The sequence below is a fragment of the Dromiciops gliroides genome, chromosome 2 (genome assembly GCF_019393635.1).
Source record: "Dromiciops gliroides isolate mDroGli1 chromosome 2, mDroGli1.pri, whole genome shotgun sequence".
Classification (NCBI taxonomy): Eukaryota; Metazoa; Chordata; class Mammalia; order Microbiotheria; family Microbiotheriidae; genus Dromiciops; species Dromiciops gliroides.
Window position 1 is genome coordinate 283,951,626 of NC_057862.1, and position 26,579 is coordinate 283,978,204.

At 40.7% G+C, this 26,579-nt stretch overlaps 1 protein-coding gene across 2 annotated transcripts in view; it reads left to right on the plus strand.

Annotated features, from left to right (window-relative positions):
- The window catches only part of FSTL4 (follistatin like 4), an 878,789-nt gene extending 854,892 nt beyond the window's left edge, over positions 1 to 23,897 (plus strand). The window contains exons 14-17 of one of the 2 annotated variants that reach the window (XR_006355064.1): positions 2,589 to 2,696; positions 18,803 to 18,915; positions 20,030 to 22,158; positions 22,308 to 23,897. Coding sequence is in view for 1 of the 2 variants with exons in the window: in XM_043989744.1 (XP_043845679.1) it covers positions 2,589 to 2,696; positions 18,803 to 18,915; positions 20,030 to 20,732 (924 nt within the window). In the remaining variant the exon portion in view is untranslated. Of the gene's footprint in view, positions 1 to 2,588; positions 2,697 to 18,802; positions 18,916 to 20,029 lie in introns of both variants that reach the window. The other variant, XM_043989744.1, reaches the window with a different exon arrangement.
- Positions 23,898 to 26,579: the final 2,682 nt, after the last annotated feature.

Consider the following 26,579-nt stretch of genomic DNA (forward strand, 5'->3'; position numbering starts at 1 on the left):
TCTGAGAACCTTCAAGTAAATTAAAACCTTTCAAAGTGCTTAACAAAGTACTTGGCACTAGGTAAATGCTTGTTCTCTTTCCCTTCTCTTATTATTGTTTACTATGGAAGAGAATTCTCTATCCTGAGTAAACTTTGATCCCCATCCAATAGAACTACCCAACCTAAACAGATGTGTTATGTTTATCAGAGATTGGAGGTGAAGGCTATTTTCTGAAAAGTTGTGAGTATTTAAGAGTTGACACCTTCTCTGTCTGCTCCATAGTCACCAGCTCTTTAGAGGACAGGGCCTCTTCATCGGGGGCCCTCAAGATGATGATACATAAGTAGGCCTATGTGGCAAAGACATGTGTCAGGAAGTGGTCAGAGAAGGAAGGATAGAGGGAAGAGGGGCTTGGACCTGGGCCTTGAAAAGTGTTTTGTTTGCTAGTTATCAGACCAAACCAAGAAAAATCCAATCTATAAAGATTTCTAGATTTCTCATTCAGCTCATAAGTATAGAAAATCAAATGTATTGATTCCTGATAATACAATTGCTGAACAACCCTAGCCTGTCAATATGTACATAGTACTAGAGGTAAAATATCACGTTTGATGTTTTAACATGCTGAGCTAAGTTGTTTCCATGTTCTGATGAGTGCCCATAGTGATTGATCTGATCTGGATTCTGTAAATTTTACAAATTGAGAAATCCTCTGCAATAGATACAAGGCGTATATACACATTGTATCATTGAACTGAGCTTTGAGCTCAACATCAATGTTTTGAGGAACATAGTCCCTGTGTTCTGGGTCTGGGGCCTCTAGGGTTTCCAAGTGGCCTATGTTGAGGACACTTGTGTAGTTTCAACTGTGGTCCAAATCCAGATTTTCCTAGAGGTACTAAGGCCTCCCTCTCCTCTCACTAAATCAGGCCAGGTAGAGTGGCTGGTCTGAGAACATTGTAACATTTTGGTGTGAGAAGCCATAATCTTAATTCTGCAAGCCAAAATGAGTGGCTGCCTGGGACAGCTATTCCTCTCAGCCTCCGGAATGGAAATTATTTATTCATAATTTGAACCAAGATGCTCTCTGCCTTTTAGGACATGCCCTAAGAGGGAAATCTCAGGCCCTTGTATCCCAAGGCTTGCCCTGCAATTATCACTGGCAGGGATCAAAGAGAATCTTTTCCCACTAGACTCAATAATGCAGTCTGGGAGAAATCGAATCCTGAAATGAGAAATATTGATACAAAATTCTTGGGGCTCAGGTGCCTCCTAGCTCCCTCATTCCCTCCCTAGCAACTGTGGATCTGCATAAAGAAGGAAAAATTTCCTTGCAACTAGAGGTATTCTAGAGTAATGGCACGAGTCTGATTTTTTCTAGTAGTAGAAAAGTTTGGGCAGAGGCTAAATGACTACCTCTCAAGGATGCCCAAGTAGGGATTCTTCATTCTTGGAGAGGCAGATTGGACTAAAGTCCTTGCCAGTTCTTAGATGATATCGGTGTCATTGTGGTATAATGGAGAATAGCTATGGAGTCAGAGGACCTGGGTTCAAATAATTAACCTTGGACAATTTGCTTCATCGCAGCTCTGCTCCTTACAACCTATGTGAATCTGGGCAAGTCACTCATCTTCCCTGAGTTTCAGTTTCCTCATCTGTGAAATGAAGTCATTGAATGGTCCCCACCAGCTCTGAATTTATGATGCTGTGATTCTACATACTTCTAATGGTCTCTATGCTCCTCATCTATAAATTGAGAGGGGTAGGTTTTCTAAGGTCCCCTTAGCTCTAACTCCTATGATTCCCCCTTTTTTCAGGGAAATGAGAGTTAAGTGACTTGCCCAAGGTCACACAGCTAGTAAGTGTAAAGTATCTGAGGCCAAATTTGAACTCAGGTTCTCCTGAATCCAGGACTGGTGCTTTATCCACTGCACCACCTAGCTGCCCCACTATGATTCCCTTTCAACCAGGGCTTCAGTAGCAGGGGTCCAGAAGTATCTGGCCTGAAAGATTTGGAGTAGAGGGACATCTCTAGAAGAATAAGTTCCCTTGCACAGAAGGGTTCTTATATCTGAGTACTGGTATGGGACCTGCTCCATGTAGCATGTGCTGAGCTGGTACTAGCCTCCCCAAGGAAATACTTTTGAAAAAAAAATTTGATTCATCAAAGCAAACTGAGCCATTGGAAATGATACAATATAAATTCATGAGCTTTTGTCAATTAAAGGAAACCCCAAGATTATTAAAAAAAATTAGAGCTGGAAAGTACACCAAAAATTCTCTCTCATTTATAGAAGAATATTCTGAAGCCCCAATAAAAAGCTTAGTTAGCCCATCTTTATTTGATAATTTAAGGTTTGTAAAGTGTTTCCCACACAACAATCCCATGGCATAGTGGTATTGCCCCCATTTTACAGATAGGAAAACCGTGGCCCAAAGAGGGGATGTAACTTGCCCATCATCTCACAGCCAAACAGTGGCACAAATGAGACCACCACCTTCCTTCTGACTCCTGTTTGCTGCTCTTTCCTAAGGGAAACTTACCCTGCTTTCTAAAGTTGATTTCTAAGTTAGCAGTGACCAGAATGTTGCCTCATTTTTTCAAGGCCATAGGTGTGGATTCACTACCAGCTAAGCTGCTCTATGACAAGTCGCATGATCAAGTCTGGGTTCTAAGCTGGGGAGATATGCAGAAGTCCCAGCCAAGCCTGCAGGTACATTTATGAAATCCTCATATATTTGCATGGAAATATAATGCAATGCTTTATTTTTCTTTCAAAAGGGAAATAACATCCACTTTACTCCCTGTCTTCTCTTTCTCTTTTTTCCTTCCTTCTCTATTTCTTTCCTGTTTTCACTTTCCCTAGCTCTTCCTCATCTCTTTTTTTGTCCCTAACTTTATTTCTCCCCTCTCTTCCCCTTGCTCCCTCTATCCCTTTCTATTTCTTCTCATTTTACTTTTTCTTCTTCCCTCCTAATTCCTATTCCTTTCTCTTGGCCACCACGTTCCATTCCATTTCTTTCTTAAGCCCAAGTAGCACCGGATGTTTTACCTCACGTTTGTATTATATCTAATCCTTATGTCTTCTCCTCTACTATGTTGAGACACCTAAAATTCCATAGTGAGATGACTTCTGGTTGGGACAGTCTGTTCTTTTGTCATATGTAGAGCCAAAGTTCTACATTGTTTAGAATTTACTCTGGGGAATTATCACCCCCTGAACAGATGGTTTCCTTAGGCTGGCAGGCCAGATCCAAGTGGCCTGTTTCAAATAGCTCTCAGCTTTTAATGGTCTGAACAGATACTTCTCATTTATTATCAGCTTAGCCTTGAAGTTAGTGACAACAGAACCTTTCCTTTCTCTTTTAAATTATTGGGTTATTCATGCAGAGTCAGCCTTGTGGAAAATCATTCACTAGCACAGAACATTAAATCCAAGTGTATCAGCATGGGAAAGGGGTCTCTTTTTATATCCCGCTTAAGTATATTTGTAAAGAATACTAACATGAAGTCCCATCTATTCCAAATGTCAGAACTAGCAGCAAGAAGTTTTCAGAGAAGTATCTTTAGTTTTCATGTAATAAAATTTTCCCCAATATTTAGTGAGTCAACAAGCATTTATTAAGCCCTTACTTAACAATAATAATTAATAACCCCTTACTTAATGCCAGGGAAAAGGCTAAAACTCTCAAGGAATTCATAGTGGAGCAGGATAGACAATACACAAACATCTACATCCAAAAAAGTATAAACAGGATAAATTGGTAATACTCTACAGAGGGAAGGAACTGGCATGAAGGAGGATCAGGAAGGGCTTCTTGTAGGAGTGGAATTTTAGCTGGAAATAGGAGGAAACCAGGGCAGCCTAGAGGAAGAGTTTAGGAGAGAAAGCATTCCAGGCATGAGAGACTTCCAGAGAAAATGCCTAAAATCAGGAAATGACATGTCTTGTGCAAGGAAGAGCAAGAAGGCCAATATCACTGAATCACAGGGTACATGGACTGAGGAAAACACAAAAAGACTGGAAAGTTAGAAGCAGTTCATATTATGAAGGGCTTAAACACAAAACGGTAAATTTTATATTTGATCCTGGAGGTGATAAAGAAACATTAGAGAGGCAGCTAGGTGGCACAGTGGATAAAGCACCAGCCCTGGATTCAGGAAGACCTGAGTTCAAATATGACCTCAAACACTTGACACTGGCTGTGTGACCTTGGGCAAGTCATTTAACCTTCATTGGCCTGCAAAAAAAAATAGTAAAAAAAAAAAGAAGAAGAAAGAAACATTGGAATTGATTCAATAAAGGGTTGAAATGATCAACTGTGCTTTGGGAAGATCATTTTCACAGCTAAATGGAGGATGGACTGGATTAAGGGGAAGCTTCTGGGAAGGAGAATAACCAATAGGCTATTGCAGTTGTCTAGGCCCAAGATAGCAAGGGCCTGTACCAGAGTGATGAAAGTTTCAGAGGAAAGAAAAGGGATATCTGCAAGATGTTATGATGGTAAAATTAATACAATTTGGCAAGAGATTATATATAAAAATAAGAAATACTGAGGAATCAAGGTTGATACCAATGTTGCAAGCCTGGGTGAATGGAAGGATGTTGGTATCTCCACAGTAATAAGGATATTAGGAAGGGAAGTAGATAAAGGTATAAAGGTATATGCCCAAAGGGCTATAAAACTGTGCATACCCTTTGATCTAGCAATTACACAGATCCCAAAGATATCCAAAAAAGGGGGAAAGGATCTATTTGTATTAAAATATTTATAGCAGCTCTTTTGTGGTGGCTAAGAACTGGAAATCAAAGGGATGCCCATCAGTTGGGGAATGGCTAAACAAGCTGTGGAGTATGATTGTCATGGAATATATTATTGTGCCAGAAGAAATGACAAGCAGGATGATTTCAGAAAAACCTGGAAAGACTTATATGAACTAATATATAGTGAAGTGAACAGAGCCAGGAGAACACTGTACACAGGAACAGCAATATTGTTTAATAAAGAACTGTGAATGACTTAGCTATTCTCAGCAATACAATGATCAAAGACAATCCTAAAGTATGAAGCATTCTATCCACCTCCCAAGAAAGAATTGATGTTGATTGAATACAGACTGAAGCATGCTACTTTTCACTTTCTTTCTTTCATTTTTTTCTTTTATTTTAGTCTTCTTATACAAAATGGCTAATATGGAAATGTTTTACATAATTGCATATGTATAACTTATATCTGATTGCTTACCACCTCAGGAAGAGGGGGGAGGGTAGGGAGGGATAGAATTTGGAATTCAAAATTTTAAATAAAAATATTTTTTAAAAGATGTATTCAGTTTTGGACATGTTGAGTTAAAGATATCTGTAGAATATCTAGTTTGAGATTCCCAATAAGCAGTTGGAGATGTAAGTGAGAAGGTTAGAAGAGAGGTTAGGGCTGTATAAATAGATCTAAAAATCATCTTCATAGAAATGATAATTAATTCATGGAAGCCAATGAGATTCTCAAATAAAACTCATATCAAGAAAAGAGAAGCCACCTGGTACACCCACTGTTAGTAGGCATGACCTAGATGAAGATCAAGCAAATGAGGAGGAGTTGTCAGGTCAGATGAGAACAAGGAGAAAATAGCATCACAAAAACCTAAAAAGAGAGCATCAAAGAAAAATGTTAAAGGCTGCAGAGAGACCAAGAAGGATGAAGATTTAGAAAAGGCCATTGGATTTAGCAATAGATCATAGGTATCTTTGGAAAGAGCTCTTATGGTAGAATCATGAGGTTGAAAACCAGACAAGAGAATTAAGAAGAGAATGAGACAGAAGGAAGTAAAGGCATTGATTTAGACAACCTTCTCAAGGAGAAAGCCTACAAACATGAGGAGAGGGTATAGGAAACAGGAATAGATGAATAAAGTGAGGGATTTTTTTGTTTGTTTTTTTGTTTTTTGCAGGGCAATGGGGGTTAAGTGACTTGCCCAGGGTCATACAGCTAGTAAGTGTCAAGTGTCTGAGGCCGGATTTGAACTCAGGTACTCCTGAATCCAGGGCCGGTGCTTTTATCCACTGCGCCACCTAGCCACCCCCGAGGGATTTTTTTAATAAGACGACATGGGTGTGTTTGTAGGCAATAGGGAAACATCCAATATAGAGACTAAAAATAAGGCCAACAGTGTGGATGATTGTGGAAACATCTGCTAGAAAAAACATTTGGGAATTGAATCATTGTGCATTTAGAGGCCTTTGCCTTGGCAAGGAAAGGGACCATCTCTTCTCTGAGACAGTGAGGAGAGGAAAATTTGGAGGTCTCGTTGAGTGAAATATGAAACAATGTTCTCAGTTAAAAGGGGAGGTGGAGGTGGAGCTATGAGAACTTTGAGGAAGAATGAAAAGGCCTGGCAATGCCACTGGAGTGAGTGGGATGCGGAGTCAATTAGGGAGGTAAAAAGAAAAAGATAGTCTTGCCAAAGTTAGAGCTCAATTGAGATTATATAACATAAACTTGTAGTGTACCCTGTCAGCATGTTCTTATGATTGTCTCCAGGGGTGTATGGGGTAGTCAGGGAGAACTAGTATCTCTGGTGAGAGCACTTGCCAAGCCCTTTGAGTCTGTGCACCCACTTTTGGTGTCCACCTGTCATCTTAAATCTCACCTGTGGCTCCAAGAAGCTGTAGCGTGAGCAGTAGCCAAATCATCTTGGCAGATGGGCCAAACCAGGTTGAGGGTAGTCAATAGGCCTCACATCTGTCAGTGAGTTAGAAGGATGTCTATTCAAGTATGTGAAGACTTCTCCCAACAGAATGGGTGAATAAGAACAATTTTTTGCAACATTCATGAAGACACTAAGGCCATCCACTGCATCCTGGGCCATCACCAGTTATCTTGATTTCTATCTTGCACTGGACGCTGATGATTCTGGAAAAAAGGGTAAGGTTGATGAACCTGTGCAACTCTGCCTCACTTAAATTCACACGCAAATAAAAACATCAAGGGGGCAGCTAGGTGGCTCAGTGGATAAAGCACCAGCCTTGGATTCAGGAGGACCTGAGTTCAAATCCAGTCTCAGACATTTGACACTTACTAGCTGTGTGACCCTGGGCAAGTCACTTAACCCTCATTGACCCACAAAACAAAAAACAAAATAAAACATCACCCATTATCCACTTCTTCATCCACCGTTAAGTCCTATGGCAATGGGTGAGAGACAAAGCAGTAGATGTGAATATACTGGGAGATGTTTAAAATCTGCTTTGTACACTTCTGTCTCCTCCCTTGCTGTCACCAATTCGTTTGCTCAATGAATTCATTGACCAGCTCTCTATACAGCCTCAAGCAGCCCTCATAGTCTTCTAACTTACCATTTCTAATCTGCTGCAACCAGATTATAAAGTTCTTTAGAGTTTGGGATAAAAACCAAAGTCTTTGGGCCTAAGGGTTAGAGTCTGAGGGGATCCCCTGTGAATCTAATGCCTGAGCCTCTCTGGATGATCTCAGAAACATTTATATTTCTGACTTTAAAGATACTTTTGCAGTGGCTCTGTTAGGGTTTGGGCAGGGGGTATTTTCAATAGCAAGGGGGCAGGGTAAATGGCCATTGGGAACAGCACAAGCACTCTTAGCCAGTTCCAAAGGATAAGAAGTATTTTTATAAAGAAGACAATATCATGGGGCAGCTAGGTTGCACGGTGGTTAGAGCACCAGCCCTGGATTCAGGAGGACCTGAGTTCAAATTCAGCCTCAGACACTTGACACTTACTAGCTGTGTGACCCTGGGCAAGTCACTTAACCCCAATTGCCTCACCCCCCCCCAAAAAAAAAGGAAGAAGACGACAACATCAGGAGAGATAAGAACCTGAAATCTAGAATGCTCTGATACCCTTTTTTGAATCATGACAGAGAGAATAAGAATGTGAGCATACTGGGAGGTAGCTGAGAAATGGGACTTGTGGCCTCCTCTGCTGAGCCACATTGTAACTCCTGACACCCATAGCTCAGATCCATCTTGGTGATGGTACTTGGGGCATCCCCTGGTTGGCTCAGATTCGGCAGGAAGCAGCATGGTATAGGAAAGGGGGCCAGCTCTGGAGTTAGAGGACCTTGATTCCACTCTCGCCTTTGACACTTGCCAGACACTTACTAGTTCTGTAGCACTGGAAAAGCATCATCATCATATTAGTGATAGGAAGGAAAGAATTTATTTAGAGTTTTATGGTTGTCAAAATGGTTTACAAATATTCTCTCATTACAAAAATTCTAGGAGGTAGATGCCATTGTTTTGGGGGAGGATTTTTTTGTTTGTTTTTTTAATTTTTTAATTTTTAAAAATTTGGGGGGGGGTCAGGGCAATGAGGGTTAAGTGACTTGCCCAGGATCACACAGCTAGTGTCTGAGGCCGAATTTGAACTCGGGTCCTCCTGAATCCAGTACCAGTGCTTTATCCACTGCGCCACATAGCTGCCCTCATAGATGCCATTGTTATTCCCATTTTTCATAGATGAGCAAATGGAGAGAAACAGAGGTTAAGTCATTTGCCCAGGGTCATATAGTTAGTTAGTTAAATGTCTTCAGGCCTAATTGAACTAAGGTCTGCCTAATTCTGGATACAGGACTCTATCCACTGCCTTAACCAACCTGGCCTTCAGTTTCCTCATCTCTCAAATGAAAGGGTTGGGATCAGTGACCTCTGAGGTCCCTTTCAGATTCTTCTAGCCAGCCCCTCCAGGGACTCCCCTCCAGTGAGAACCACTTGAAGATGCTTCTCATGCCCAGTCCCTAGCTTCTTTCTCCATCAAGCCTAGGGAATAGAGCTCCTGCTCTCTCCTACTTCTGTTCCCACCCTTTTAGGGCTTCCTCAGAAGCCTCAGTCTGGTAATGATTTGTCACTCATGATATTTTGTACCTCTCTGGTTGCCTCTGTCACACCTTGTCTTATACTATGCGTAATCTGGATGCACGTGTTATTCTCCCGTCTTAGTTATATCTTTGAGGACAGTAGTCAAGAGTTCTATTCATGGGGGCAGAGATTCTGGCTCTGCTGTATGACCTTAGCCAAGTCATTGAATCTCCTCAGGCTTTATTTTCCTAATCTGAAAAATGAGGATAGTAACAACTGCTCTAAGGTCCCTTCTAACTCTAAATCTATGATATAGATACTATCTTTTTGAGGTATCAGAGTGCAATAGAAATAACACCTGATGACCTGGATTCAGCCCCAGCTCTGCTACTTATTACTCATGTGACCTTGAGCTAATCATTTAAATTTGCTGGTCCTCAGTTTCCATTTAATGTAAAATGAGAAGGTTGTCCTAGATAGCCTTTACATCCCCCTCCACCTCGAAATCTGTGATTCTGTGATCTTCTTTTCCCTACAGCATAGCCCAACACAAAGGCCAGGATAAATAAAATAACACCTCCTTAAAGGTTTGCTCAGTGAATTCATTGACCTCAGAGGAAACGAATTTGTTTTCTTGTCCCTCTGCTTTGGGAGAGCAATGTTGAAAGCTTGGTCATTATAGACTCCCCCAATCACCACCTGCCACCAGTCTTCTGGCAGCTGGGTGATATGCTGGTAGAGCTCTGGGCTTGGAGTCGATGAGACCTGGGTTCAAATATGACCTTAAGACCCTTACTAGCTGTGTGAACATGGGCAAGTCATTTTAACCTCTGTTTGCCTCATTTTCCTCAACTTTAAAATGAGGATGATAATAACACCTATCTTGCAGGGTTGTTGTGAGGATCAGATGGGATAATATATATATAAAGCACTCAGCACAGTGCCCGACATAAATGCTTGTTTCCTTCCTTTTTGTTTGTTTCGGTTTTTTAGGTTTCTGTTCCTTCCTTTTGTCTGTCCCTCCCTCCCTCCTTTCCTTCCTTCCTCCTCTCTTCCTTCCTTCCTTTTTCCCCTCCCTTCCTTCCTACTTTAGCTCTTAAGAATTTCTCCTCTGGTTCAGAGGATAGACTATCTATGGTCCCTTCCACTCTGAGGTATCTTGATGCTCCAAAGCTAATGTTTCTTCATCTGTCTGCCTCTACCCAGTCCCCTAGACTTAAGCAGCTTGACCAAAAAAGCAGTGAAATAATTTCTCACCAATATATTCTGATCCCCACTGATAACCTCCATCAAGACCTCCCTGTGAAATGAAGGTCATCTTGGGCTTTCAAATGCTGTGCCAGCAGGATACGAACCTTGGCAATTCTTACAAAACTGGAAGAGTTTCAAGTAAAGCTTTCATGAAGAAAAGCAATTTACTAGAGTGGAAAGAATGGTAGACTTGGGAGTTGATTTAATGACCTGTGAGGTCCCCTCTGGCTTTTAAAAATCTGTCCTCCTACTATGTGTTAGACGCTAGAGATACAAAGACATAAATGGCTAAGCATGATGGCACTCATCTCCAATCCCAGCTATCCACAAGTTGGAAGCTTCTGGATCTCTTTAGCTTGGGAATTAGGAGATGTAGTGGGCTATGAAGAACAGATATCTGTACCAGTTCCACATCAATATGGTGTGCCCCCGATATGGATTGGGGGGGGGGAGGCACCAGGGCATGTAAGAATAGGCAAACTGGTCAATGTCCTAAACAGAACGGGTCAAAACTCCTATACCAATCAGTAGTGGAACAAACTTGCAAGTACCTCCTGAACTTCTGGTCTAGATGAAATGAGGAAACCCAGTCTTTTAAAAATGGGGGAAAAAGATTAAAATGAAAAAACCCTACCTGGTCACAAGGAACTGGTACTGGGGAGGGGGTGGGGAAGTATGATACATACTCAAATAAGTAGAGGATAAAGGAATTTGAGCACAGCTTTGGGAGGATCTGAGAAGACTTTATTTACCGAGGAGCTAGCACAAGAGGAGTCTGAGAAGAGATGAGGAGGGTGTACATTTTGGTCCTAAGGGACAACTTTTGTGAGTACATGGAGGTGGGAGCAGAAAAAGGTCTACTGAATTCAGGGAACGACTAAGTAGGCCAGTGTGGCTCAATATGGAGTTTGAGAGAGTGGTTTGGATTAGATTTGTACAGATTTAGGAGTCATTTGTTTAAAGATAACTGAAATCATGGAAGCTAATCAGATCTCTGAGAGCAGAGTAATTCAGTTCAAGTCTATGAGCATTGATTAAGTACCTACTGTGTGCCAGGGACCATGCCAGGTACACAAAGACAAAACCAAAATTTCTCCTGCCCACAAAGGATTTATTGAGGCAAAAACTACTTGTATCGAGTTAGATAAATGCTAAATACATATTCTGCTACATATAGTAACAATGATGCATTCACATATTATATAAAGTAAATAGGAGGGGAGTAATTAGGAGGGGAGAAGGATACTAACAACTAGGAGAAATTTAGAAAGGCTTTTTGTAGGAGTCAGCATTTAACCTGAGACAGGAAGGAAACTAAATTTTCCAAGAGGCTGAGGTGAAGTTAAGAGCACATTCCCAGAATGGGGAAGGGCTTGTGTAAATGGATGGTCTATACAGGGAACAGCAAGAAGTCCAGTTTGTCTGGAATGTAAGCACACAAGGGGGAATAATGAGAAATAGATCAGAAAGGGAGGTTGGAACCAGACTGTGAATAGCTTTAGATACAAAATAAGAGTTTGGATTTTATCCTAGAGACAATAGAAAGCAAATCAAACTGCTTGAGCTGGGGAATTTCCTGTGCCTTAGGAATATCAATTTTGACCAATGTTCTCCTGAACGTTTGCTTTTCTGCCAACTAATTCTACCCTGCTAGTAGCATTACAATGTGGAGGAGTTATCATTTTTACAAATAATAATGGGCCACACTTATATGTAGCATTTTTAGATTGACAAAGCCCTTTGTAAATACACATCAGGACATATGGTCTTTAAAATAACCAGATTAGGTAGACAGTACAAGTGTGATTATTCCCACTCGAATAACAAATCCTTTTTCCATAAACCCTATTACTTCCTAGCTTAAGATATGCCTTCCCACCTATCAAAGTCTTGAAAAGCCTTCAATGCCAAAAGGAAATATCTAATAGTGGATTTTCAGATATCATGGGAGGTGAAAAGGAAAACTTTTGAGGGAACAGGAGAAGCTGCTCCCTCATTCCCTACAAACCAACTCCTAATGAACCTATAGTTAGTGTTGCTTGCCCTGTTAAAACACCCAGATTCTCAGTCAAGGAGATGAACTGAGGTGTGAAGCAAAAGGACCAAAAGACCTTTCCCCAATGAGTGGAAAACATTAGCTTCTGTGGGTACCAATATGCCTGCTTTTCATTCCACATTCTCAATAAGATTCCCAGAGTAAGGCCATTACTGGAGATTTATCCCAAATACTAATCCTGTCTAACATTTATCATGGCATTGTAGAGCTCACAAAGTAGAGTGCATACATTATCCCATTGGATCTGGTTAATAGCCCTCTGAGAAAAACATGGTACTTAAAAACATCCAGATAGTTGTATCCCCATTTTGGAGATGAAGATCCAGAGGCACATTGAGGTAGAATAGCTTACCCAAATTCACACAGCAAGTAAGGGTAGAAATAGTATTGTAAACTATAGCTTTTAAAACCAAGTGTTTCTTACTATGCCACCTTAGCAGCTAGCATTTCTATAGCACTTGCAGGTTTATAAAATGCTTTACAAATTTGTTTTTTATCCATACCACAACCCTGGGAAGTACAGGAAACTGAGGAAGGCAGAAGTTAAGTGACTTGCCCAGAGTCACACAACTTGTCTGAAACTGGATTTGAACTTCCTGACCCTAGGTGTAGTGCTCTATCCTTTTTTTTTCTCTTATAGACATCTTTTTTGTCTGTTTTATTTAGTATTTTTTCACCAATTACATGTAAAAACTATTTTTACAGTTGTTTTTAAAATTTTGAGTTCCAAATTCTCTCCCTCCCACTCCACCCCCATCCCCACCTCCACTCACCTTATTGAGTATACAAGCAATTTGATAGAAGTTATACCTCTGGGGAAAATCTGCCATTTTCTCCAGACTTCCACTTCTTCATCTCTGGGATAAAAGGGTTGTACTGTTTACAAGGGCTTTTTCAGCTCTTAATTTTTTCTTCCTAGTGCTGCAAGTTTATCAACCAAACTCAACCGTCCTGTGGCCACTTGACCAGGGGCCTTGACCCTCTGCACACCTTGCTCCCAGCTGAGGAGTGAAGGCACTCTCTCTGCTTCTGCCCCTACTGGAGATGTTAAAGAGTCTTAAAGAGTGGGGCCTGCCTCCTAGCCAAATTTTTTCTTCTATCCTGGGCCTTGAATAAAGAAAACCTTATTTGTTTTGGTTTGGTGTTTGGTGATTGTCTGAATGAGAATGACTTTAAGGGAAATCTCTAGTAAAGTGGTTAATTGGCCTGTAGTCCTACAATTACAACAGTAATTGGCCTGCCAGTAATTTTCCTGAATTTGCAAAGTGTGGCTTGTTAAACATAAAATGGGTTCTGCTGGAAGGTTAGGAGCTAGGATGGACTCTTTAATTAAGAGCCGCCCAGGTACGGATTGATCATCGAGGTGACCACATCTTCAGGGCAAAAATGTTGTCAAGGGGCTTCTGCTCTTCCCAGTCCCTCTTCCTGCCTTCTGAGGCCCCTTCACTGCATATTATTTGCCTTCCCTGATTTCCTTTTCCTCCCAGTGTATATACAAGGGATCTAGTCACTGTCCCTGCTAAGGGCAATGTAAAACTCTATAGCTAAATGAGCCCAGTTCCCCACTTTGATCATATGGTGTCTTGGCAGTGGACTTCCCATGACCCTACTGATTTGATTCAAGTGGGTTAATTCTTCCTGCTTTCTTTTTATTTTGTTTTGTTTTGTTTTGGGGGGTATTGAGTGAACAGCAGTCTCTCCCCTCCAGCGACCTCTCTGATAGATATCACAGTGGCATGGCAAAGAATCTTGGGATTGTACCCTTATGGGTTTTCCCTAAGTGGCCAAAATGGTGAAAGAATTATTCTGAGAACAGTATATGGCTGGAAAGTCCTGCCATGCTGACTAGGATCCCCTTGCATCAAAGGAAAAGAGAGTTCCAGTTCATAGTTTGTACATGTTTATAGCCACAAACCCATCACTCCCTAAAGCCCTCCCCGATTTTCTCACAAAGCACTTTGTTTCCTCCTCTTCCTCCCTCCTTTCCAGTTCCTAAACCATGCTCAAATTAACTCTACAGTTGTTTCCAGAAAGGGTTTTTATGTCATTCAATTCCCATTCATCATCGCTGAACATAGACCAAAGTTTCCTTCCCTGGCCACCGTTGTCCTATGTGTATTGACTCTCCTGTTAGAAAGGTAGCTCCTAAAAAGAAAGAAAGAAAGGTAGCTCCTTGGGGATTGATACCATCTTTTCTTTTGTATTTGCATCCCAATGTTTGGTACATAGTAAGAACCTAATAAATGTTTTTCCGTCCATTCTTTTTTTTTTTTTTTTTTGGTGAGGCAATTGGGGTTAAGTGACTTGCCCAGGGTCACACAGCTAGTATGTGTCAAGTGTCTGAGGTCAAATTTGAACTCAGGTCCTCCTGACTCCAGGGCTGGTGCTTTATCCACTGCGCCACCTAGCTACCCCTTATTCATTCATTCTTGCCCAAGGAAACTAATTGTCTGCTTTTTTTTTCCAGCAAGGAGTCTTGGGCACCTTTCCTGGAATTTTACTGTCCTTCCCTCAGTTCTAGCTCAGGTATCAAAAGGAAAGTGCAATTTTCTCTTTCTTCTCTTGTCCTGTTTCCTGTAAATAGCACAGATATCTTGATCCTGGTTCTAACAAGGAAGTTGACTTTGGCCTTTCTTGGTTGGCTCTTGCCTCCTGGTCTTCCTTCTGCTGGGTCTTCTTTGTACACAGTTTCTGGCCCTGCCTGGAAGACTCACTAGGCAAAAATGTTCCTGCCTTAAGTCTTTAAAATTTCTCTCCCCCTTTTCAAGTTTAGGAATCTAGGGTCCTGAGATGGTATTTCTCTGCTATGTGTTCCCTCCCATTCCTACCTCAGACGAGTCCTTTCCCTGGGGTTTCTTGACCTCCTTCTGTGGTGTGACTAACTAGCTAGCTCCTGACTTTCCTTCCTCCACATACATCTCCATGTCTCCTTGGTCTGTCTGAAGCCAATTCCTAGCAGGACTGACAGTACTATATAGGTTTGCCATGATAATGAAATGACAATGACGATGATAACAATGACGATGATGTTAAAGATAACAATGATGACAGCTTGCATTTATATAGCACTTTGAGGTTTGCAAAGTGCTTCACAAATATTATCTCATTTTATCCTCACAACAAGCCCAGGAAGTAGGTGCTATTATTCCCATTTTATAGATGAGGCAGACAAGAGGTTGGGACTTTCCCAAGGTCACACAGATAATAAATAACAGGTAAGATTTGAACTCTAGTCTGCCTGACTCCAGGTCCTTTGTTGTTGCTTCTGGTATTCAAGAAGTAAAGGATGAAAATTAGGTCATTTCAGCCATAGATTATATTTCAAACAAAGGGAACAACTATTCCAACTCCTTGCCAAAGCAAGCCCCTCTACATGCCCAGGTGATCCCATTACATCTCTACTTCTACAACAGATTGCCCCCTCTCTCATCCCTACTATCTTATTAATCTTCAGTCTCTCCCTTTCTCCTTGCTGCTTCCCTACTGTCTACAAATATGTCTATGCCTTCCCCATTCTCAAAAACAATTCATTTGATCCACCAATCCCTGTTAGCTAATCATCCCATATCTCTCCTCCGTTTTAGAGCTAAAATCCTTGAAAAAGCTATCTATAATAGACACCTCTACTTACTTTCCTCTCATTCTTTTTTAATTCTCTACAGTGTGGCTTTTGACCTCTATCATTCAACCAAAATTCTTCTCTCCAAAATTACCAATAATCTCTCAATTGCCAAGCTTGATGTTCCTTTTTCAATTCTCATCTTTCTTGATCTCTCTGCAGCCTTTGACAACACCATCGATCACCCTCTTATTAATGTAGTTATCCTTTCCACATCACAATTTTCCCCATAGTGGTTATAACAGGTCAGCATAAGAAATTAAATTTTATGGAAGTGATGCAGAAGCTGCAGAGTATTCACAAAGGCCAGCAGATGACATAGAAAAAAGTTGAGAAACTCAGAAATGTATTAAGAATATGTGTTTATAAAAAAGAATATGTGTATAGTATTCTATATCAACATATTTTATCATTTAATACCATAATAATTCAGACTTCTTTGACACAAAGGGAGATCCAAAAAATTTTACACAGATTTTCCAAATCACAGTGGTGTCACTTCCCTAACTCCCATGATGCAGAAGGGATGACTGTACTCTTCTCCTCTTTAGGTTTTTGTGATAGTACTCTCCCTTGGTTCTCCTCTACCTATCTGACTATTCCTTCACAGTCTCCTTAACTGAATCTTTATTCAGATTGTATGCACTAAATGTCATGGGACTCTGTTCCCTATTCCCTTCTCCCTCTTTACTATTTCACTTGGTGTTCTCATCTGATTTTATGGGTTAAATTATCATTTTTATGCTTATAATTTTCAAATCTCCTTTTCTAATCCTAATAACGAAACTTACAGACTTGCCTCTCCATCTTCTTATTGGACATCTGAAATTGAATGTCTTGTAGACATCTTAAACCCATCATGTCCAGAACTGAACTCATCTTTCCCCTAAAAGTCTCCCCTCTTCCAATCTTCCCTATTACTGTTGAGACTGACTTCCCTGGCTTCCTCTAAAGCCAGCTAAAATCTCATCTTCTCCTGGAAGCCTTCCCCCATCCCCCTTAATTTTCATGCCTTCCCTTGCTGATTATTTCCAATTTACACTATACATAGCTTGTTTATACATATACATTTGCATATTTCTCCCCCTTTACATAGTGAGTTCCCTGAAAGCAGAAACTGTGCTTTACCTTTCCATGTATCCCATGTATCGCAGTGCCTGGCACATAGTAGGTGCATAGTAAGTGTTCATTGACAGAGTGATTGCTGCCTTAGACTGACCACGAAGTGTGGCCTCCAAAATCTTTTCCCCACAAACTGCCTCCACAGAGTGGCCACCTGTTGTGGTGATACCTTGTGGGACTTGCCCATATTCCCCTATTACTCCCCAAGCTGAGATGACAGCTCTACTCTGTAGTCAATGGATAGCAAACTATCCTATTCTTTTCTGGGACAAAATGATTGAATTACTGTATCTCAAAGCTGGAAAGTACCTCAGGGGCCATCTAGTTCAACCCTTGCTTATATGGCAATCTAAGTTATGTGCTGGAATTAGTTCATTACCGGCTAATTAGAGCCGGTTGTTAAATTTCAATATGAGCACTTATTCCTCCATAAATCAGCAAACACTACAAATCCAGCCTTGATTTATTATCTTGTTGATTATCGAGTCTTAAGAAAGTGAGACAATGTTAATAATTCAGATTAATCTTAAAAGTGTGTCACTTGTACTTTTTGTTTTCAGGGAGCCAGTTAAACATTTACCAGCACACCCCTAATGTAATCCCTTCTAAATATGGTCATGCATCTATCACTTAAAGAACTCTAGTGAGGGGGAACTCATTACTTCCCAAGAAAGTCCAACCCACTGTTTGCTAGCTCTACTTATTAAAAAAAGCTTTCATTATATGTTCTAATGTCAGACCCTGAAAATAAATGACCAAAGAGTTGCAAAGATTATGCAACAGCTATTAACTCTGAAAAATACCAAAGAACTGACAGAGGTAATAAATACCCCAACTGTTAACTCTGACAACAAAATTAAATTAAATTAAACCAAAGAACTAATACTGGTTATAAGCAAAAAGCTTTCTTCTCTTGGAGGAGGGAAACTAGACATGCATGCTAGGGTCTGCTCTGATACCAAGAAGACCTTCTGCAGTGAGGCATATATTAGTGGGCTGCGAAGTAAGCTGTAGCCATGGCAATGAGGAGATAACAGCAGCAATGAGGTATGTTTAATTCATAGCGGGGTTTCATGAGCCGAGAGTGGTCCAGACAAGCAGGTGCTTGTCTGAACTCAGGGACCACCTAGGACTGGTGTGAAACAATTCTGTGATTTTGCTACAGCAGAGTTCATCTGGAGGGATTGTTGTTATGCCAAACTCAGGATACAGTTTAGCTCTGGAAAATAGGGTTTCTCCTAATAGTAAAAAAAAGAGAGGAGTAAAAATAGGGGGTGGTCGTGCATCGGGGGTGTTGACATTAAATCTTTATCTCTGCTATTCTCTCTATTGTTCCTAATTCTGCTTTCCCCATCCAAGAGGTGAAAACTCTTCAAGTATTCAAAGATGATGACTCCGGCTTTTCTTCTCCAACCTAAACTTCCCCTTCAAACTTCAAATTTCCCCATATTTCATGATATTGTGATTCTCCTCCCAGTGCTCTCCAGCTGGTCAAGATCTTCTCCCAAATTTGGTGTCCAGAACTGAATACCACACTGCATGTAGATGGTCTGCCTTGGGCAGACTCCATCCTCCCTCCCAGCTCCATGAATAAGCTCATGTCCTTCCTTCTTATCCAGGGCCATGGTTTGCTAGATCTTTGCTTGACTATCCACAAATCATTGTAAAGACAGTTCATGTTCTCTCCTCACCCACTGTCTTTGATGGGGCTACTTCTGGCACATTATGCAAACATATGAGTATGAGCTGACCTCCCTAGTTATAGAAAGTCTACACTTGCTCCTAGTTCTCTCTAGGACACTTCCATTGCATGTCACCGTGATTCTCCTGAAATCAGGCTCCTCAGCCTCTCCACAATGGGAGATACCGTCAGAAACACTTTGGGTTTACACCAGACTCTAGTTATCCATACATTCAAAATAATCTCTCCTCTTTCCTACAGGTAATACCTGAAGCAAGTGCAGGTGAAAGCCAGCAACATATCATCCGAGTACCATTTGAAGGAGTGGACGATTTCTTCATCCCACCTACAAATCTTGTTATTAATCATATCAGGTATGATATACTTTCCAGAAAATTCTGTTAATTAGTATTCCAATTTTGTTTAGATGCCTCTTTAAGTGGTAATTACATATTTGGGGGATTCTGGTGTCCAGAACTGAATACCACACTGCATCTGATAGACAAACATCATAATGCTCCTAGGGAGCACTGTGATTTGAGTTCCTCTATTATTGCAATAGTTAGATAGGTGTTCATCCTTTGTTTTTGAAGAGGACCAATGACATGCAAGTGAATTGACTTAAGTGAGGCAGCATTGCAAAAAGTCGTCAGCCTCACTCTCCTCTCCACAGTCATCTAAGTCCAGTGGCAAGACAAAAGTCAAGATGTCTGTCAGTGGCCTCAAATGCAGTGAATGACCTTCTAAATTGTGTTTTTTTCCAGACCTCAGTTTGTCTGAGGCAACGCCCTTAGTCATAAATACTAGGGTATTTATTTGTTTGTTTGTTTATTATTTTTTATTATTATTATTATATTATTATTTATTTATTAGGGTAAGGAAGAACTGAAAATATAATAAACAATCCACAAACTACTATGATTAATCAATTAATCCCAGCTTTTTGCTTAGGAATGAAAGATGAGCAGTTTTTCTGACTGATTTCTTCCCAACATTTGAGAGTAGGAGAAATGGATGAGGGGAGGGTGTCCTATTGGGAAAGGATCAAATGAACTTGTGTTCTTTGTCATTGGAACTGACTCCCTTCTTGGCTCTGCCTTTTGCCATCCCTACTTTCCTCCAAACCTCATATGTCACCTCCTCCATAAGATCTTTCCTAACCACCACCCCCACCAACTTAATTTTGTTCCCTCCAATCTTTCTTTGTTGGTTAAGGACATTATCCTAAAAAGGCCCAGAATTTCCCAAATGTGTGATCACCACTTAGAGAGGCATCTAAACAAAACAGGAATACCGATTAATTGCTTTGAGGATTATGGAAGAAGGATGAAGCAAAGAGTCAAAGAGTAGGAGGAAGAAATAGTCACCCACTAAACTGTCTACACTATCAGACAGAAGCTGAAAAATGGGTGTGTTAGTGGGATGAACAGTTGCCATCATTCCAGGTTATCTCCAACTCTGATCTCAGTGTCCTTCTTCACCTTCCAGGTTCGGCTTTATCTTTAACAAATCAAATTTGACAGTTCACAAAATGGACCTTGAAACAATGATGCTGGTCAAAACCATAAGCTTCCATAACTACAGCTGCATCCCCCATGCCATGGCCTACACCCACTTAGGAGGCTATTTTTTTGTTCAATGCAAAAAGAATCAAACTACGCCTGCATCGTCACAGGTTGTGATTGACAGCGTTACAGACACAGTGATCGGCCCCAATGGTGACATCAGAGGGGTACCCCACATGTCTCCTGATGGGCACTTCTTGGTCAGCACAGATGAGGACAGTGGCCGGCTCCAAGTGCAGGCTATAACCGCCCGAGGAGAAATCCAGCTGTTGTATGACTTACAGACAGATGTGCACCTCTGCGATCTGGCATTTCAGCCATCTTTTACTGAAAGCAACCAATACTATATCTATGCTACATCACTTTTCCAAACAGACTTACTTTTTATGGAGGTGTCATCAGGGAGGGTGGATATGCTGAAGAACTTAAAGGAACCTATTTTAGCCCAGGATTGGCCGTGGGATCGCAACACAAGGATTGTGAAAGACAGTGGATTATTTGGACAGTATGTCATCACCTCAGCCAAGGAGTCTCTGTTTCTCATCAATGGTCGGCAAAAAACATTACGCTGTGAGGTATCAGGCATCAAGAGAGGTAACACAGTGGTTTGGGTTGGAGAGGTATGAAAAGGTCTCAAAGCAGAGAAATGATGGGACCTTGACACTGCAATGAATAAGCAGTAGCATTGTATATTTTTACACTGAAGAAAGAAAAAATCCTGTATAAGCTTCGTGGTGCAACACTGGTCTCCTTGCAAATTTTCTAGTATAAAGTATGCTCTGCTAACAAGAATGGGGTTTCCTAGGGGCTTTTCATTAGGAAGTATGATTTATGCCTTGAGCTGTGACGAGAACATATGCTGCATAAAGGACTCATTTCTGTGCCAAGGTACAAGCCACTGGGTGATGCCATGAAACTGAAAACTTGTACTTTTCTGGGCTGGTAAACTTGTTGATTGTGCTCAAGTGGTCAGCCTCTTTTCCTTTCTGACTCAGCCCAGCTCCTCTTAACTTCAGGCTTTAAAGCCTATGGGCAGGATCCTTAAAATAGAGGGAATGTGGAAGAAATGAAGAAGCTGATGGAATATGGACATTGAGATGGAGCGATCCAAGGAAATGTGACTCTCTTTTGCCCCAAGTGGTCATAACTTTTAGAAAGGGCTCTCAGAGCCAAGGGCAAGTGGCAGTGGAACTTTTTCCCTCCTCAAATTGTAGTAGCTAGGTCCTAAGAAGCTTCCGTGCATACCCTCTATGGGGATTCCTCTCGGTCTCTTCATCAGGTATTATTCTCTCTCTCCCCCTTAGCATTTGACTTTTTGGTTTTCTTCTTATTTCTTATTTCTGCTGCTGTGGGCCTTAAAACCAGCATGGCTAGAATACCTTGTCCCATCCATATTGTATCTCAGAAGGACAGGAGATTTCATACCTTTGACTTACTGAAATTATTAGGATTGCACACACTAGTGAGCTAGGTTCTTTCCTAAGGTACAGCAACATTTCCCCATGCCTTATACCAGATTCCTGGCAGCCTCATGGGCATCTAAATGCCACACCATACAGCCAGTATGAAGATGCCCTGAACTGTTACTATTAGCAAGGAAGGACGGGCTGAAGAAGTAGCTTTGAAAAACTATGGTTCTCCACAGATAATATACACATTTTCCAAACACCTCACAGATGGAGTTGCCATATTGGGAAAGTGGATATCACTTCACCAACATGTTCCAAAGGATTCTGGGAAAGGGTTGCTATATTCAGTTGCCCTTTGTAACTGAACTGCTGCTTACTGAAATGGAAGATCTTCATGGAAAATCTCTTTATGAGCTAAGCATCTCACTATCAAAGAAGGTACCTAGGCATAGCCTGGGACTCCTTCAGAAAAATGAGAGATGGTAATAAAAATGAACATTTCTACAAGCATCCTAAAATGAGTGAGGTGTGACCACACATGGATAAAGGGCACGAGGTCGAATGCTATATGTGATGTGGGTGAGACAACAATCCTTAAGTCCATTCTCTGCAAATTTCTCTGTGGCAATCCCATGGGGACATGGTAAGATCATTCATTCTTAGGGTGTCTGTATCATTAAATTAAAATACCTGATTTTGTTCCAGGTTTGTGTCATGATTTGAAACTTCCTGACCTTCATTATACCAATCCCAGTGAAACCAGATATCGTATTACAATGTTTTCTCACCCAGATGCTTATAGATATTTGTTACCTCATCATGTGGCCCCAGGAAAGTCAGAATCAAAAGGATGCCAGCTAGCAGTGATGCATGATTTCCTGAAAATTGCATCCCTTTGAAGAGAGGCAGGTGAGCATAATAGTTCTGACTTACATCAAAGACAAATTTGGAATAGTCCTCATATGCACTGCTAAGAAAGTATGGTTATTATTGCAATTCTCTCTGTCAACATCATAAGTCAAATGTACTCAGAGAGGAAGGAGAGACCCCTAATGCTTTCTCAGAGCCTGCAATTCTTTTAATGTCAATGGGATGAAACTTGCCTAATAGAAACTTTTAGTCTTGAACAAGAATATTTGATCTTATGAGCCATAGGAGGTTGGATGAGGCCCTACCTTCATCCCTATGTGGCCATAAAAATCTGACCATAGCCTTCACCTTTGACCGTGTCCTCTGTTCTGCCTCATCACTGCAAGGAATCATGTCTTTCAGGGAAAGGAAGGGATGGACTTTGTAAGTACTTTTAAATATGCACAATTCCTTTCTAAACCCTGTGTGTGTCTACCCGTTATCTCTGTTGCCCAGGTGTTCGTGAGCCCCAGCCATTATTCTCCTGTCTCACCACCTCCTATAGCCCTGTTCTTTAGTGTGTTTACTTAGAAAAGGTTAGTGTGGTCGGGAGGAAACTAAAAAGGACTTTTTGCTCTTATTTTTTATAAATGTAAAATTTGTAAATATATGTTGATGTCGATAACTTTGCGAAGGGAAGATTTATTCTTTGGACAACTTGGAAGACACATGTCCCCTGTTTCTCTTCATTTTAGAGATTTTGACAGAATGTCACTTTTGGCTCCACAGGACTTTTATCATTTAGGGTGTCGTGCCTATGCTGTCACTTTCTCCTCCAAAAGACAGGAGGCTTCCAGCCTCCCTCCTTGGGTGGTGTCTTCTAAACAGAAAGACTCACAGCATGACAAAATGCTTATTCGCTTTACAGGAGGGTACATTGTAGTATTGCTTTAAATAATGAATTCCCTTAATACTCTTACTTCAGATCTACATCCAGAAGATCAACATGTGTAAACACACATACACACATGCACATATGCACATATACACACATGCACAAATTTTAATACCACATATGTTGTATAAATTTAGTTCACTCTAAATGACAGAGCAACCATGAAATTAGCAAAATAAAACCTTGTTATCAAGCTTCACTGATCTGGCTCCCTTAGCATAGAGTCCTGAGATGGTACACAACCCTGTAGGACAGGGGCAGATAGGAGCCCTTGTCATCCTTCCTCCTCCTTTTAAACAATGTGAGTTATTTCCCACTTTCTCTGTCTGTGAGATTTGTCAGTCATTCAGTATAAAATGGGAACATGCAAATTGGTCCAGCCAGCCTAGACTTGGTTCTATGCCGTCCATTCATTATTTAGTTCAGGTGTATAGCAGATACACTTAATGTAGTAGATGGAACATGGCATTTGGAATCAGGAAAATTCCAGTCTAGCCTCAGACACTTTCTGCCTAATGACCTTAGAGAAGTCACCTAACCTCTCAGTCTCAGTTTCCTCATATGTAAAATTAGAATAATAATACCTATAACATTTAAAATACAGCATTGATGTAAGGATCAAATTAGATGATGTATATAAAATGCTTTACAAACCTCAGAGTACCATATAAATGTTAGTTATTATTATTATTGTTACTGTTATTATTATTATTAATTCAAACAGAAACAGTGTGGTATGGTTGCTAGAGAGCTAGCCTTGAAGCCAGGAAGATCTTGGCTCCAGTCCTGCCCCTGATAATACATACTGGTGTGTGGTCTTAAGCAAGTCACTTACAATTTCACTACTCTAAGAAACCCTCTAAGACCCTTAAGTTGTAGAGAAGGTGTCCATTCACATTGGTCTAGGGAGTTCACTCACCTGGGAGTCCCCTATATCAATGAAATCATAGGTCAAGTCCTTATCCCTATTCCTATTAATCCAACAACTCAACAGACATTTGTTCCCTATCGCCTAGGTGTACAGCACTGTTAAGTGGTGACAAGCTCAACCACCACCCTGGCAGCAATGAGATCCTTAGGAAATCTTATTCTTACAAGGGGTTCCTTTGGCAATATGTGAAGCCAACTTCAGAATACTTTGATCTAGAGAATAGAGCCCTAATGTTCCCTGATTTGTCTATCCCTTCTACTTGTTCTACGTCATCTTCCTCATCTGTCCAGAAAGAGACTCTTGCTTCAGACATCTGATGCTCTATTTTCTACCTGTGGAGAGAAGGGCAGAGACTGGAAAAATAGGAAATTGGCAGTGCCCTCTGCACTCTGACCATCATCTCACCCATGCTCAGCTAACACATTCTTTCCCTCCTCTATTTTATAACAACTCCCTATTGCAGAGGCATGAGAAGTAAGAAATGACTGTGTCCAGCCATAGTGACTTTTGGGGAAGATTCAGGCCTCAGAGCTCAGGACAAGATTGGAAGAAGACATTGTGTCTGATAATCAATGTGAAAAAAGTTGTTCTCTGCTAATACGGCATTGAAATTTCCACCTGAAGTAACTGATCCAAGAATGTAGAGTTCTGTGGCAAATATATGTCCTACCTAACCAAGCCTTCTTACCAACCTCTCATGCCCTGTCCTGTCAATGAATGACTGTATCACAGAACTATTGGCATAGAACTAAAACAGACCCCATAGACCATATAGTCAAACTCCTTCAATGAGGAAACTTGAGTCCAGTGGAGTTTGTTTAGTTGTCTAAAGTCACACTGGTAAATGAATTTGAAACTCTTTGCATAGTACTGGATTGCTTCCCAGTTCTCTAAGGTCTGTGTGAAAAGTCTCCTCTTGCAATTAAGGACCCCTTACCCTCCTCTCCCCAGATCCCTAGCCTAAGGTTTAGGAGCTATGAACTCTCTGAGAAAGGTGAGAAGTAGTAATTTCTGAGGAGTAGGTGTAGCTTTCCAACTCCCAACCCTAGCTCCCTAGTTACACAAACTATGGACTCTTGCCCTTTGTAATTCTCCATCTTGGATTTATTTGGGAAGCCATCCATTACACTCATAGAAATCTAGTTGCTATTGATTTTTAAAATGAATTTGTATTGATATCTTTGGGTTTATATATCACCAAAATTTGTCTCACAATCCTTTCCCTTTCCCCTTCCCCTGAGAGCCATTATGACAAATAATATTTCTAAAGAAATAAAAAAAAGAAAAATCAACAAAACTGATTAATACATTGAAAAAAATCTGAAAATATGTGCAATATACTGCACTTGTGGAACTTCTATCTTTGCCAAAGGCATGGGGTGGGGGTGTTCTCTCCTTTCTCATCTTGGACTCCAGTGCTTGTTCTTTGAAATTTCACAATGTCCTCTTTGATTGTTCTGACAGTTTTCTTTCTCTTTAGATTGTTGTAGTCATTGTATATATCATTTTCTTGGCTTTTCTTACTGAAGGAAGCATCAGTTTATGTAAATCTTTCCATGTTCTTTGTATTCATCATGTATACTAATGTTCCATTTTATTCATGTACCACAGTTGTTTAGTCATTCCCTGTTTGATAGGCATCTATTTTGTCTTAATTAATTAATTTATTTTGTTCTTGGCTATCACCAAAAAGAAGTGCTGTTATAAATATTTTAGTGTCTATGAGGACTTTTCTTCCCACTAATGACCCCTGGGGGGAGGTCAGTAATCGTCTACTAGTGTGATCTCTGGGTTTCAAAGGCTATGAACATGTTAGTCACTTTATTTGAATAATTACAAATTACTTTCCAAAATGGTTGTACTGATTCACAGCTCCACCAACAATGAATCCATGTGCCTATTTCCCCACAACCCCTCTAACATGAACTATTCCCACCTCTGTCATCTTTGCCAGTTAGCTAAGTGACAGGTAAAATGTCAGGGTTGTTTTGACTTGCATTTCTCTTTTTATTAGGGATTTAGATAATTTTCACCTGGTTGTTCATCATTTTCATTTCTTCTTCTGAAAACTTATTGTTCATATCCTTTGACCATTTATGTAATGGGGAATGGCTTTAGGATGTGTTTGTGTGTACACACAAATATATATGATTTATTAGTTTGTACTAAATCCTTATCAAAGAAATCTGACACAAAGATCTTTTCCCATTTGATCTGGTCTTTATTTCTAAATGTTTGTCCTTGGTCGGATTGCTCCATGGAGCTCGTCCTCCCTTTCTGCCTCTTTCCATCTTCCTCTCTAAAGTGCACATGCTCATTCTTCCTGCTT